The 17004-nt window shown below is 35.9% G+C and overlaps 1 protein-coding gene across 3 annotated transcripts in view; it reads left to right on the top strand.

Moving 5' to 3' along the window:
* The window catches only part of LOC150107563 (uncharacterized), a 215624-nt gene that overhangs the window by 94224 nt on the left and 104396 nt on the right, over positions 1 to 17004 (top strand). For all 3 annotated transcript variants that reach the window (XM_090391956.1, XM_090391955.1, XM_090391957.1), the window contains one exon: positions 7819 to 7868. In XM_090391956.1, the coding sequence (XP_090248082.1) occupies positions 7819 to 7868 (50 nt within the window). The remainder of the gene's footprint in view (positions 1 to 7818; positions 7869 to 17004) is intronic.

Raw genomic sequence — 17004 nt, 5'->3', positions numbered from 1 at the left:
AATATTGAAATTTTTAACAAAAAATAAGAGGAAAAAATACTAAATATCATCCTCCTGTACTATAAAAATACTATGGCCATAATAAAATTTGGAGCATTTGGAACTTCTGAAATACCTGTTGAGAGAAGTATCATGCAGGGATGTTTGCTTTAACCATATTTGTTTTAACATGTGTCTTTAAAAACTAGTTAGAGTATTCCAGAAGACATGGGAATAACTGTGAATGGGCAAAATGAGCAGAATTTATTCCTACAAAAGCAAGGGTAGATCTGAACAAATTAAATGATGAGAGCTCAGTCTACAAGATTAAATTTTGGAATTCTGTAATTGTGCTTTGGAATAACTTGGATTGTTTGGAAGAATTTTTTTAATAAAACTTCTGTTTTTAATTGGATAAATTTATGCTTTGTACTAGAATGGAATGAAATTGAGAAGGCCATGATTTTGCAGCATGTTAAAACCTTCAAAAGAATGATAAAAAATAAAAAAATATTTCAGGTGAAATATTTACACATTTCAGTACAATAAAAATTTGAATTAAAATACTCCCCATTTAGTAGAATTTTCTCTGAACTTACCAGTTCCTTGGCAGAGAGTATTTTCTCAATTAAAAATATTAGTCTACAGAGGAGAGTCAGTTGTGAAAGTGTCAACAATTTCAAATTTATTAACCATGAAATGTAACTTTGAAGGAGAGTGCTGACAATTTTATGCAAACATTAAAACATAATATATAAAAAAAAATATATTCTTGAGAAAAATACTAGTTATACAGTTTTAGAGATACTACTAGTAAACTGATAAAAGTATATGAACATTTTTACTAAAAACAGTTCTGCTTATGTTATTTTTTAATGCTTAGGTAATCAGTGTAATGAAGTTTTTTGTTTGACTTTAATGTATGCAGTCATATTGTTTTTATATCCTATAGAAAGAATTTTATTTTTGAATATAGTTTAATAGCTATTTTACTATTATTACGAGACATCTCCAAGGAGGAGTCCAAAGTATCTTTAATCCACCAACTACAGTGAACCACCACTACCATCATTTCCTACACCAACACCATCTACTGCCTACCACTAGTATTTGTGTTCTCAAGGCCGATTTGTCTGTATGTGAGATGAAAAGCCCGAATTTCCGGGAGAAAAAAACATTGCAACCTGCATGTTAGATCAGTTAACTCACCTTCAATTGAAAAAAAAAAACATAAAGATTCCTCTCGTCACAAGAATCAAACTTAAGCCTTTTCCAGTCAAAGGGCACAACGTACCATTGTTCTTCCAATTGCACTATGAAAGCGCTTATAAGTTTAATGTGTTGGTCAATAAATGAATATTTCAAAATATTATATAATTTTAATTATTTTAGCTTCCCTTCATTCTCAAAAAATGTCCAAGTTTAGATGATAAGTTATTTGGTCACTCTACTGATGTCACAATTAGAGACATTTAACTCAGCTCTTTACTTTATATAGTTATAATTTTAAATAAATCTTGTACAGGTCTGCTGGATTCTATAGCTAAATAACTACTGTAATAAATAGGATATGAAAATCATCCAATATTAGTCCTATAGTGGGGTTCTACTGCTGTCATGCAACCTATTCTCTATAACCCTCATTAATGTATTGTGTCTTCTGACACACATACTTCATGTGTGCGATAACAACATTGATCAGACAAGCTATGGTGATGGGCAAGGATATTGAAAACAACGATTGCATATTGTTTTATGAGAAACCCATAGAACAAGTTCATGGTCACCATTATTAGTGGAGATGGCAAATTAAATGTGAAAATGAACAACATAATTAGCAAAGGTGGCATGGTAGGATATCAAATGAATAAATTTTATATGGAATAAGAGAGAAATTAGTTATAACACTAAAGTAACTACATGCAAGATAAAGCTCAGTTTCATGTATGGATCTGAGTGTTGGGGTAGAAATAGTTGATCAAAGATTGGAGCATTCTAAGAAAAATTAAGTGAATGAACAGATTGGCTGGCCTGGTTTGGCCAAGTGGTTAGTGTATCTGCTCTCCAACCAGGGTGCAGGTTCAAAACCTGCTGTGGACAGTGATGTTTTTTTTTAGGTGGGAGATGAATTTCATTTCATAAAATTTCCAATAAACAGGGTGGTGGTCTCACCATCCTGTTTATTGGAAATTTTATTTTTTAACTTTTGCACTTTTTTGCAGAGGTAAATTTTGGTATGATGTAGTGTTCTTCCTGAAGTAGCCATACCAAGTCTTGGTTTTCAACATAGTTGGCAGCTTTCTCATGATGGAGAGTATTGAGTGGTCACCCCAACGTGCATCAATAACAACTAACTCATCTCCTCTCCTTAAGGCTTCCTCAATCCAATATTAGTCCTATAGTGGGGTTCTACTGCTGTCATCCAACTTATTCTCTATAACCCTCATTAATGTATTGTGTCTTCTGACACACATACTTCATGTGTGTGATAACAACATTGAGCAACATGAGCCAAAGGTTCTATACTCTGACAACCTACTCTACAGTTCTTGTCATCACTTCTTCCCTGAGTTGTATGAACTCAATTTGGCAGAGCATTGATTCTCATCCTAATTAAATCTATGTATTCAAAACCAAGCAGGAAGCGAGTTCCATTCTTGATCCATTGATGCCAAGAGAGAACATGTATAGATGCTAGTAATACAGCTTCATCTACTGAACAGTGCAATATTAAAGCTCATCTCCTTTGTTCAGCCAAGGCAGTCATAATTGGTGTCTTTCCATCAAACATCCATCTAGAAGTGCATCTATGATCATTCTTAATACTTGAAGTTCTAGAGGCTGCAAAACCTATTTCTAAAGTGGATAGATATTAATCTCGGCACAAATCATCACAGTCAGGAAACCTGATTTACAGTGGCATTGAACAACGCTAGTGGCACGTCATGAGGAAGATATAACCACAAACAGACTGTTGAGTGTACCACTACATCCATCCAGGACATTACTGAGAGAGAGAGAGACTTTACCTACGACTAACCTATGATAGTCCTAGGTAGAAGGAAGTTATTCAGAATGAAGAGCTTCTGTTGAAGTTTAAGTGGAGCTTTATGGAGAGATTATTATTATTAAGACAGACCTCCAGGCAGTCAGAGACTCATCGAGGGAGGCCACATACTACATGCATCAGCTATCATACTTATTATTGAATTCATTCACACTGCTTTCACTCACAACATCCAATGGTAATCCATTCCAATCATGCACCACCCTCTGAGAGAAAAATCTAGCCCTCGCCCCTTCTTAGCTGCCTTCATTCTCAGCTTCCAAGGATGCCCTCTTGTCCTTTCTCCACCCTCCATGAATTGAAAAATTCCATCAATTGAAATCCTGCATGACCCTTTGTAAAGAGGCAAAATGACATCCTTATCTTTACATGTGAACGTTCATTTCAGCATTGCAATTATCTTTTTAGTTGTATTTGCAATCTTTGCCACATGGCCCCCTGAACTTCAACTTCCTACGACTAACACTCCAAGATCCCTAGCCTCATCAGTTTCTTCTAGCATAATCCCACCAATATATTACGACATTGGATATCTAATCACACCGAAGTGAATGAATTTACGTTTACTGACATTGAACTGACACCCATTTTCCCATGCCCATAATTCTAACCTATTCAAATCATTCTGAAGTACTGAATATCAGCAGCATTTCTGATTATCCTACCTGTCTTTGCATCATCAGCAAATAGCTGTATGTCACTTGTCAAATCCTTCCCAATATCATTAATGTACAGAGTGAATAACAGTGGACCAAGCACTGATCCTTGTGGTACACCACTTGTTACTTTAAATCTTGTAGACTCACATCTCCCATATACCACTTTTTGATATCGGTCAGTAAGCCTTCCTCTTATCCATGCTAATATTCTATAACCCAAACCCATTTTTTCCAATTTATGCAACAGTCTATCATGCTGTATTCTGTCAAAAGCCTTAGCAAAATTCAAAAGTATCATGGTGTATCTATTCTCCTTGTCTAGTTCATTGGTAACATTGTTATAGTATGTGAGCAAGTTGCTAAAATGTGACCTTCCCTTAGTAAACCTATGTTGTTCATTGCAAAGTAGAGATTCACTGTCAATCCATTTCTGAATGCAAGCGCTAACCAATTTTTCCAAAATCTTCACCACCACTCCCGAGATACTATTAATCGGTAGTTGGATACATCGGTCTTTGCACCACCCCTGTGCAATGGAATCCTGTGGATTAAGAATTCCCTATTGTTGAATTCTTACTCAATTTGTGCAACAGCTCTAATATCTTGTCCTCATACACCTATACAGATGAAAGAAAACATTGTAGAGTGGATGGGAAGAGAATACCAAGGTATCTCTACTCCTCCAGGTCAGAGATAGAATGCAATGATATGCCATGCAGCAAAAATTCAAAGTTCCTGACCTTCAATTTTTTCTCTCTACCTGAGGGGACAAGAGAAAGCATGCTCACCTTTGTCACATTGATATTTATGCAACAGTCTATCATCCTGTATTCTGTCAAAAGCCTTAGCAAAATTCTGAAATTTGAAATGAATTTGAAAGAAGGGTGATGGTAAGGAAATTTGAAGAGTAAATCTCTGATATAGGTGAGGAAAGCTTCTGGACATCCTGCAATAGACAGAGCTTGAAGGGAGATGCTATAAAAGGCCTTTTGGAGGTTCAGGGATGCCATAAAGAGAGGTTGAAGTTGGCATCAGGATTCAGAGAGAAGAGAGAAATGAAGAATGAAGATATTCTCACACAACCACACCATTTGCAGGAATGAAGACTCTCTTCCCAAAATCATGTTGGATGTATGACTACAGATGTTTAGCTAACACTTTATGAAAGAGACGTAAGAGAACAGGAGCAATTATAATTGGATGGCAGTCTGTGAGGATACAGATGCATCTTTCTTATTTGGAATGAATACTATTTTTGACTGGGAAAGATATAATGCTAAACATTTGGTAAACAGAAGTAGATCAATTAAATCTTGCAAGATAGACATTGAACCTCTGCAAGAGAAAGTTCCATGTTTGGTATCTGAACCATGTAAGCAATCAATAAAAATACTGAAAAACAATTCACATCCTTTTGTGGGCAGGAGCCATATATAAGAAATATTATCAATGGGGGAATCATATTAAAATTGAAGATACTATTTATTATTTGTGTGTTGAGGCTTAAGTGCTATGAGGACATCATGTTGGAGGTTTAATGGAATATTTACAGCACTAGCCAAGAATTAAAAACTAATTTTAATGCTTCCAATATTTCGTCTGTCACTGAGACATCCACAGGGATTGCAAATAATTCTTGTAACACACACTCAAATACAACACAATACTAAGTGAAACATGCGGGTGACTCTATAGTCCTATCTAGGTGGTGTGCACTCTATGGGCATTTGTAGGTGGCCTAGGATGCAAAGTTGGATCTCTGATAATTAATTTTTCCCAAATTTTGGGAAGTTTTATCTGACTGTGTTTATTTAAATTTGGTGGATTTCTGAGTGCTGCAGCAGAATCTAAAAATAGTCTTTCTTTTTTGAATTTACTATGGTGGAGCTTGGTGGTTTTTTTCCAGGAGATCCTGTGGTTTGTATCCAAAACATGGTTGCAAGGCCAGATTGACCATAGTTATGATTGCAGATGTATGATTTGTGTTCTTCTAAATGGATGGCTGCTGATCTACCTGTCTGTCCGAAGTAAGCCAGCTTGCAGGAACAGGGTACTTTATATACTCCAGTCACTGAGAGAGGAGGAAGCTGGTCTTTGGAAGAATTGGATAAGGATAGCAAATTTACTGTGGAGGTTGTACTTTTTTAAGGACCTGGCTATTTTTTCCGATATGCCACATATGTAGGGTATGGTGATGGCATTTCTGAAATCCTTCTGAAGAGATGGGGGGAGGAACTGATTATTTTTTTACTTCTGTAATCACTGTAGCCATTGGAATGGAAGGTGTTGTGTATGTGGTTGAGTTCAGTTGAAAGGGAGGTTCAACTGTAACAAAGATTGTGAGCTCTATTGGTTAGAGTTTTAATAATGCCATATTGTTTAAAGGGGGTGGGACCCCCCCCACACACACACTCTCCTCTCACCCACTCTTGCCAATTTTTACATGGAAAATTTTGAAATAGAGTAACAGCTGAGTTGGATAAAGGAAATGGCTACACCATTTTGCTGGATTTTGCAAAGGCATTTGACAGAATACCACATGGAACACTGTTACACAAATTAGAACAAATGGGGATGGATATGACACTGGTTAAGTGGATAAGAGGATGATTGCTGGACAGATATCAAAGTGGTATATGGAGGGGCAGAATCAAGGCAGCAACAGGTGACTAGTGGTGTACCACAAGGTTCAGTGTTGGGATCATTGCTGTTTAATTTGTATATAAATGATATAAGAAATAACCTGAAAGGAAATATTCAGCTGTTTGCTGATGGTGCAAAATTAGGAAGAATAATAGTTAATCAATGTGGTGTGGAGAGCTTGCAGGTCAATTTAAATAGGCTGTCAATTATATGGGAAAAAGTTAATGGGTGTCAGTTTGATGTCGAGAAATGTAAAGTTATGCATTTTGGGATAAATAGATTACAAGCTGTGTATCACGTTGATGGCACTGTACTCCAGGAAATAGATGAAGCTAGAGATTTAAGGGATGGTGGTAGACAGAGTTAACGTTTAGCTGACATATTGCTAAGGTAGCCCATAAGATTACTTGGATAGTGAAGAAGACATTAACAAGTAGAGATAAGGAAGTTGTAATTCCTCTTTATAAGGCATTGATGCACCCACATATGGATTACTGTGCTCAAGTCTGGTCACTCTTCTGTTAGGTGCACTAATGGAAGAGAGCAGTTTGGTTGAATTATGACCCATCTCTGAGTAATTGCCTTTTTCACGCAGTTGTTCTGCATCCGTTGTTTGCCATTTTCTGCAAATAGACCTTGTTCATCAGAATTGGTAGCAATAATTTTCTTGTGCTATTCTAAATTTGTTGACATGCATCTAGCAGCCTTTCAACACCCCCCTTCTCAGTTTAACTCCAAACTCACAAAACAAAATTTTCTTCATTTATTTCTGTTGCTGTCTTTTGTAACTGTCCTCCTTTTGCATTTTTTGAAAAATACATCTACAGGACTTCAAATCCATTGTTAACATTCTTCTTCTTTCTTCCCATTTTTTGCCTGTCCAATGGATGGGTTTAACATTAAAAAATGGATAAAACAGGGATTAACAAAATCTTTATGAATTACCAGCTCGATATTTTTCTAATATAACACTATGCTAAAACATTCCTTAAAATCTGTATTTTATGATGTGTTAAATATAAAGAAAGAATCGCATTAATGTGACTCTTTCTTACAGTTATAATTACAAGGTCACTCTTTCTTTGTATCTAACCTTTAACCTTTCCAAGTTAGATAATCACATTTGCAATACAATTATCTATTGACATCAATACATAAACACAAAGAAAATTAATGTCTGTTGATCATACAAATGATATACAGATAGAAGAGAGTTATCTATCTAAATGGTTGTTTTTAAATCAAAATATCAATATTACTATGTAAATACCTCTGAAAGACAGAGTTACAAGAATAACTTGAATTAATTGTTCGACAATTTAACCTAAAAACATCTATTACTCTACTATCATAGTCTCCTGTAAATCTCTTGCTATTTTACAAATCTACAAGACATGCACACCAGTATTGACTTAAAATTTGCAAATTATTATGGCAGACATTTTATTAATGTACTTGTATTCATTGCAGTTTTCAAGGATCCGGGTGCATTTGAGTTCCTCCAGAAAGCAGGAAATAAGGTAAGCTGTAGAACCTTATCAAAGTGCTAATTCTAAATTAATCACACTCATGCTTCATTACAACTTTTAAACTATGAAAGAATGAACTACATTGATTGGTAGCTGTTTGAAGTTTAAACATTCATTGTGTAGACTTCAAGCAGTAAGAATAGTCACTATTACTAGCATTAGTCATCACTTTCACTTAGAACCTTATTCAGCCACTGAATTCTATGCTTTATGAGAATGTGAGAAAACAATCAAGTTATATAAGAACTGTTAATTAATTTATTAAGATGACTTTTTAATTTATGTCTTGAGATTCTTATGTGAATCCACTTATGAAAGGTTATAAACCCATCATACTAATATCAGATGTTTGTAAGTTTGCTAAAGGTTAGATAATCTAGAAAGTTTTCTGTTTGGGCTCTAGACCAAACAGATAACTTTAATAAGCCACTACAAGTCTCTAATCAGGAAGGTGATTACATTCATCAACTACCTAAAGACATTCACAAATATCCATGTGTGATTTGAATCATGATTTATTGGTTGAAGAGTAGAAGCTTTGTTCATTCAGCCCAGGCCAGCAAAATGCTCAAATATAGAGGCATAAAAGTTTTATAATGACTATTGGATAATTCAGAAATCTGAATTCTAGATGAGTTCAGTAAGACTTATAGTACCCAGCTGTTAAAAGGGAAATATAACAGTATTCTCACATTCAGTGATATTTCCCTTTTGATAGAGGGATTTCCTTACTTAGTATTCCTGGTATAATTGTACAAGCATACTTAAGCAGCTTTGAAAACTGTGGAAATCAGACTTAAGGAAGATTGGTTTGGTTTTAATTTAAGACAATTGTCATGGAATTATGAAAATAAATACAACAAGGATCTTTATTTGAGTTTTGTAGATTTGGAAAAGGCATATGATAATGTGCCAGAAGAAAAGCTCTCTAAGCATTACTGTATGGTGTAATTGGGAGACATGCAGTGCATTATGTAACCTATATTTACTTTTCAAGTCAGCAGTTAGAATTGAAGAATGTAAAAGAAGATGGTTTCATGAAAGTCAGGTGTCATTGTACTTTGCTTTCAGATTATTCATTTGTGTGGATCAGTTAAAGAAAGTGGCATTAAAACTGATATCAAAACTGGTCACATATTAAGCTCTATCTCCTTTACTTTATGCAGGTGATAATACTCTTAAATTAGTCAATTACAGATCTTCAAAATTATTTAACTAAACTGAATGATAACAAATTTGAAATAAAAATCAGTAGTATAAAAAAAATCATGGAAATTTGAAGGAATATAGAAAACATTTACTGCATTCTTCAATAGAGGATCTCTCTATAAGTAAAATGTTTTAGCTATTTCAAAACTATTTATTGATGATATAATAAACATAACTGGTATAATGGTAGATGATTGTATTTATATGGAATGAGAGAAATTAGTTCATTCCATCAATGAGACATTAACTCTTTCTGCTGTCACAGATCTGTATGTTAAAGCAGGTGTGAAATTTTTAGCATACATGTTTTTGTAGCTTATTTGTAGTTTTGACACATGTTTTAACATACAAGTCTGAGTTGAGTTAAAATAAACACAGATGCGAGCATTTATGTGAGAATTGTTCATCCTCAGATATTTTCTTCTTGGACTGACTTACTCCTCTAGTCTTTCTTGCTTAATATATATATATATATATATATATATATATATATATATTTAGAGTGTCATTGCAATCACTTCACTCATAGAAATTCCTTTCTGCCTTTTCAAGAAATTTTCTGTTACTGTTCCACTGAACTGGTTACCATCATTCTTCCATTTTCCTCTTATCATGTAAAAACATAACTTCTGCTGGCTAGCATCCATACACAGTTTGCCTTCAACCTTAACAGTTCAACTTCTCATCATCTTCTTTCATTTCATCTCCCTCTATTCTTTGAAACATTTTTCTCATGCTGTTTTAGCCAAGAATTATAGCCTTCAAGAAATACAAAATGTTACCAACTTTTGCATACATAGTAGTACTATGCTATCAATTTTGAAGCATCTCATGTGGTTGTTGATATATATATATTAAGGATACGAAGAACTTATATACTTGGTTTTAATCCTTTACTCAAGGAAGCAAAAGAATGTTTTGCTTGTGAAATATATTCACGTCTGAGCTGCTTCTATAAGGAGGCTAATGACTTCACATCACTTACCTTAATGTATCCCATAATGCAAAGCATACACCCTTTTAGATGTGTAAAATGCTATGCATAATGTGAAGGGTCGCTATCCAGACCGGTTTCAACCTTTATTTGAGGTCTCATCATTGTGAGCAAGTGATGTGAAGTCATTAGCCTCTAGATACAAGTAGCTCAGACATGAATATATTTCACGTCGAAAACATTGTTTTGCTTCCTTGGGTAAAGGATTAAATCCAAGTAGTATATAATTTCTTGGTATCTTTAATATATAATAGAACCAAGATTTAAAATAAAAAAATTAAAAAAAAAACTTTCAACATCTTTCTCTCATCCGGACATTTTTATTAATAAGGTCTAGCACCTTTTGGCTACTTGTATAAGAGATATATATATATATAACTTCTGCATTACTTCAACCTTGGCATCTCTCCCAGGTCTGACTCCCACTGATGAGACCTCAATAAAGGTCGAAACCAGTCTGGATAGTCACCCTTCCCATTATACATAGCATTTTGCATGTCCGAAGGGGGGGGCTTTGCATTATGGTATATGCTAAGGCAAGTGATGTGAAGTCATTAGCCTCTATATACAAGTAGCTCAGACGTGAATATTGTCTTGCTTCCTTGGATAAAGGATTAAAATCAAGTATATAATTTATTGGTATCTTTAATGTATAATAGAACAAAGGTAAAAAAAACTTATATTTATATATAAATGGGGAAAAGGCAGAATTACTAGTAATGAATGAAAACAACACCAAATGAAGTATTTTATAACAAGATGAAAATAACTAGCTTATATTTCACTGGATTTTAATCTGGTATCATCAGAGCACAACACAGCATGTATACACTACAATGAGCAAGTGAAACAATACAATTGTAACAGCAAAAAATCTAATGTCCTAATTTGGTGCCCTCTGATGTAAAAAAAAAAAAAAAAAGTATCACAGCTATGTGGGAATTGCTCTCAAGATACGTCTCTCAAGTTTTTGGCAAATTAATGCAACCATATTTGTTCAGGTGAGGAGAATTCTTCCTAACCAAGGCTGACTCAAAAAATAATCTTTCGGATCCGTAATGATGTCTATATAGCATGTTAGTTTTCTTCCATCTAATCCTATTATTTTATTTCGTATCCAAACACAAGTGGTACAGTAGTAAGTAAGTGGTACAACATTATTTACAACAAATTAGGATCCATTACAAATGAGAACAGCTTAAATTTGGTAGGTGAATTACACAGGGACTAATAAGTAAAATATGAAGAAAAAGGAAACTATACATAAGTTATATACAATAATCTTATATACAATATCTGACCATACATATTGTATGGTCAGATATTCCTCCAGTATCTTGCACAGTCAACTGCTCATTCTGTGCAGGATATAAGGTCCTCTTTTGTATAAGGGGACAAGAAAGAAGGTGTTCCATGGACTAGATTGTCCTGCACTCTCACAATTATCTGTTCCAGCGAGGTAGCCCCCATTTGATGAGGTTTTGTTTGCCTGTCATTCGAAGTCTGTTGAGGCTTTTCAAAGTATTCCAGTCCAAGTGTGCACCACATGGAAGATGTTTGGCTGTTGGAATACCAGTATTATTCTCTGGGTATAGTGCAAGCCATTGTTGAAGTCTTATCTTTGGAGGGTTTTTAGGTGGTTCAACAGTTGCTAGGAAGCTATGTTGGGATCTTAGTCTTTGGGACACTGTGGTTTGGCCGAATAGTGGGTGGTGTTCATTCAATCTAATCTTGTGTGAAGGGTGTCCAAAGCGTGGTCTGCCAGTCCTAACTTGCCATAATAATGGTAGCGAATGTATTTTTTATGCTCCTTCAGGCAGATGTTGACAGATTTTTCTGTCTGCCCATAGTAGGCCAAGTTACAGGGAACTTCATATACTCCAGGGTATGCTAGAGGGTGAAGCTTTATCCTTCACCCTCTACTTGAGGATGTGAATGCCATGTTTTAATACTTTAACTATCTTTTCTGATATACCTCTGACAGAGGGAATAGGAATGGTAATGTTTTGTTCCTGTGTATTAGAAAAGAGGAAACCTCCACATAACTTTTAAGAAATGCAAAGAACTGTTGTGTGTTACTTCTTTTGTTCTCTTTGTTTTATTTATTGTCCCCCTTTTTTTCCCCTCTTATACTGCATGTCCTGTTCGCTAATGGCCCTTAGACTACCTACTCTCTGTGTGAGGCATCCCCTTTTCTCTCAGACGAATTTATATACTGCGCCAGCCTGAGCTTAGGTACAGAGTATATCTTAACTCTGGGGGTCACAGAAATTAGATGCCACAAATGTGGTTACAATTGAACAGAGGCTGTAGGTGTTCTAATCTTGCAGTCGTAGCCCTTCCTTCTTAACTTACTCTGGGTATTCCTGCTTGCATATACAATTGAACAGATTCGTAACTTTTATGAGTGGTAAGAGTCAATCTACATGGTCAGATCACACACATATGAAACTATAAAACATATTTAATGAACTCACAAGTAATACAAGGCATAAGTGATGTAAGCAATACTAAGTTAAATCATCTAAAGATTCACTCATTCTCTCGTTCCTTAAACATACAATTTCTCATTTTCTACATAGAATATTCCCTTCAAATGGTTATAATACTATACACAGTTGATCAAGTGCTTGTTAGTCACAAAACACATCTTGTTTCCATTTTGTATGGGTCTAAACATTGGTTCTTAACAAATTCACGATTCTCGGACAGTCAGTCTAATGAGAATTAAATGTTCTATAATCTGCTTAATCTTTAGAGTTCAATTTTCGTTCTGAAACACAAAATTTCTTCCATTCACAATCATCCTAATGTTTAAGGGACAAAGAATATGTAAAGTACTTATCTGCACTGTATAGGATTTCGGGATTCCTTCTGTCCTTCCTTCATGATGGGAAACTTTGTTGTTCAAGATCTGCTGCCACGTGGGAGTCACGTGTACTCTTTGAGTCTGGCGCTCGCTTCTTCAAGAATTACATCGGTGCACTTTCTTGCTGATTTCCTGCAAGTTTATCTGCCATACTCTGCTGTGATGCCTTGCCAGGACTTATGGTAGTCAACTCCGGGAACGCAGGAGTTGGACATCATTGACCACTGAGGAGCACATGGAGAGAAAAACCGGAACATACAAAATGCGGGGGGTTTCAGACCTGTGTTGCTGCATATATTCTCCCTTTTCAGCGCCCTCTTTTCGAGTTAGATTTTGCATATTCGACTTTTCGATTCGTCCCCAACTGGGTGACTTCGTCGCACCCCAAATGGGGACTTTCCATTTTCGGGAACACATGCCTCTAGATATTTTCCATGAACTAGCACCCACGGGCGCTTACAATACTATGGTGGCATCTGAGCGACCTTTACCCTTTTTTGGGCAGCGTACTGACATTCTTGCATGGGTAGTTATAAATCACTAGCAATTATCTTTGCACATATTCTTTGGTTATTTTACATTCACAATTTTAATTTAGATCTATCAAAACTCATACTAAATATTTCTTTCATCTTATTGATCATGATATTAATTTTTCTATGACATGAACTTAATTGCTGAAAAGACAAGTATGCTTTTTAGTGGGACATATTCTGTTAGATTCTGGATGGGTGACTTCATTGTAAGTGAGGTTGCCCATTTGAGATCTAACAGAACTGACTAGGACTTTCTGACCCACTGCCCAATCCTCACTTTCACTCCATTAGTATGTATCCACTGCATATTGAATGAACAAGGATGGTTTGGCACTTAGTTGACCAGCTGCATTTTGTATTGGTTAAATAAGGGTTAAACAAGGCGCTTGCTGATTTTGTCAGGGAGCCAGGATGAACATGTTTTATTGAAGATGCATGCCATCAGCAGAATAGAAGTTGAACTTGTAGAACTGGAGGAGTACCACGTGAACTAAACAAGTAAGATCCTGCTAATTAATAAATTGCCATCTATTATTGATCCACTGCTGCATAAAGGCCTTTCCAGGATGACTGCAAGATTGTTTGTCAGTGTCAGTGGCTTTTCTCCCCTGTGTCACTCCTGTAAATCATCAGATTTACAGGAGTTCCTCATTTCATTGTGATTTATTATTACGAACTGACTTTCATGGAGTCAAGAGACTCATCATGGGAGGTCCGACTATCACATGCACAGCTTGTTATACCTCGACTTAAATGCATTCACTGTCCCTGCACTCACCACACTCTCAGGCACTCTCAATGCATTCCAATCACCTACCACTCTCCTTGGGAAAAAATCTACTCTTTACTTCCTCACCACACCCATCTTATACAACTTCTATGGATGGCCTCTTATTCTTCCCCTGTCTCCAGATATTATAAAAAATCTCATCCACACTAATCTGGTAATTACTCCTTACCAACTTATGTTTCAATCTTGCCTCCTCCTTTTCCTTCTATCCACTGGGCTCTGTAATTTGCATTCTCTCAATCTGTCCTCATATTCCACATTTCAGAGACTAGAAACCAACTTCATAGTTTCTGAACGTTCTCCATCATCCTTTTGAAAACCTGGCAACCAAATCTGTGCACAATAATCCATATGTGGCTTGACCAAAGTCTTGTACAATGGAATCAGAACATCCTTACTTCTACACATCAGTGTTCTCTGCATCATTTCCATAATCCACTTTTATTGTCCTCACAATTTTTACAAAATATCCACAAAATTTCAAGTTACTATCCACCATCACTTCTGAATCTTTCATCTTCTCCACCTCCTCTAAAATATCTCCACCAGTCCTATACTCTGCATCCCATATTTGCTTTCCAAATTTTAAAACCTTACACTTAACAACATTAAACTGATCTCCACACGCACACACTCTCCCATTCAGACAGACTATTTAGGTCCTCATGTGAAGCTATAACATCTGTTGTACTTCTCAAAATTCCCCACAACTTTGCATCATCATCTGCAAACAACCCTATATCATGATTTAAGTCCTTTCCAGTGTCATTTACATACAAATTAAATAATGGTCCTAAAATAGATCTCTGCTGCATGCCACTAGACTTTCCTCTACTCCGATATCATTCCCTACATACACAACCTGCTGATTCCTATTAGACAGCCATTCTCCAATCCAATGTAATCTGCTATTCCATCACATTGTTCCAATATAACTAATAGCTTGTCATGAGGCAATCTATCAAAAGCCTCTGCAAAATCTAAATATACTACTGTATATACATCCCCACCATTTGTCCAATGTATTTGTCACCTTTTATAATAAGTAAGCAGATTGCTAAAACATTATCTTCCTTTAGCAAACCCATGCTGTCGATTAAAGAGAATTCTACTGCTGTCTACATAGTTCTGAATCCTTGTCCTCATTAGCTTCTCCAACACTTTGATCACAACTCTAGATAAGCAGATTGGCCTATAATTCATAGCTTTATTCTTATCATCCCCTTTATCAAGCTGAACAATTTTGTTATCTTTCCACTCCTTTGGAACCTAAAGGTATGTTAACTCCATGGAACATTCCCTCAAGATGTGTGGTGATATGCCATCAAGTCCCATGGCCTTGTTGACATCTAGTTTACTCAATTCCTCGTATACCTCCTGCTCACTTACCATAATTGGTCCTTTCCCATTCCTACTGCTCTTAATTTTGGGATTGTTACAATCACAAGGATGAAATGCTTTAATGAACTGCTCATTAAACACCTACTACATCCTCCTCAGTACTTATCATTCTCCCATTATCAGTAACCAACATCATCCTCCAATAATCATTCTTCCTTCTACTGGCCACATGTTGAAAAAATCTCCGTAGGGTTTCTTTTATTGTTGTTTGCTAATCTGTTCACACCACACTTTTGCTACCCTTACTAAGTGAGCCACTTTCCTTGCTTGCTCTTTGCCCTCCTCATGTAACTGATTATCTCCACTCATCTTGTACTGCTTCTACAACGTCCTCACAACATCCTCGGTCATTGCATCTGCCAGGTACTTCCTGAGTAGAGATGAAGCAGTATTGATTTCCTTCCCATGCAATTCCTCATGGAATGAGGAATTGCATGGGAAGGAAAATTGCATCCTGTCCAAGCCATCTCCCGAGTTTGCCATAATCACCTGCCTTGTAGTTCACATAAAAATCTCTCTCTCGCAAAAGTTCTGATATGGCTGGCCACCACCCAGGTGCTCACTTCATGGTCACATTCACTAAATGGAGGAAGATGTGACACTTCATTAATAACATATTCTGATGAGATAATCAAATCCAAAACCCTCAGTCCACATGTGGTCTCTGTTATGTACTGCTTAAGGTAGTTAGCCCTTAAAAACTCAAGAAATTCGTTCTCTTTGGTTCATGATGCTGTCTTTTCATTCCAGTGTATATTACCATAATTGAAATCACCCATGATGATAACCCTCCCCTTTTTTTTTATTAGCCAGACCAATCTAAACATTTTTTTCTCACTGCCTTCCACATTACCAGGTCTAAGCAACAACCTGCTAAACATTTCATCCTGTCCACATCCACTACACATCATATTGCTTCAAAATTACTGTCAGTATTTGCTCCTTGCATCTCCACTCTAGATGTGCACAACTGCTTTGTCATCATCAATGACACTCCTCCCTTTTTGCTTTGTCTTCACGAAAAAGGCTACATATCCCCCCTCCATGTTTATTTTTGTCAGAATGTCATCCTTGTTCAACCATGTCTCACTTATGACAACAATTTTTGAATTCATGACATAATTGTCATGGATTTATGGATATCTAATTTAATTTATATCTAGTAATATCTAATGTAACATTTTAGTTACGTCGAAATAACTCTATGTATCTCACACACTTATAAATACAATAAATCATTTAGTATTATTAGCAAAAATTTGAAAAAAAAAAGCACTTGTATTTCCACAGCATTCCAAATTAATGATGTCAATTTGTAATGCATGCTC

The sequence above is a fragment of the Typopeltis vanoorti genome, chromosome 4, assembly GCF_054136105.1.
Source record: "Typopeltis vanoorti isolate ZY-2024b chromosome 4, IOZ_Tvanoo_1.0, whole genome shotgun sequence".
Classification (NCBI taxonomy): domain Eukaryota; kingdom Metazoa; phylum Arthropoda; class Arachnida; order Uropygi; family Thelyphonidae; genus Typopeltis; species Typopeltis vanoorti.
This window is presented reverse-complemented; position numbering and strand designations above follow the sequence as displayed.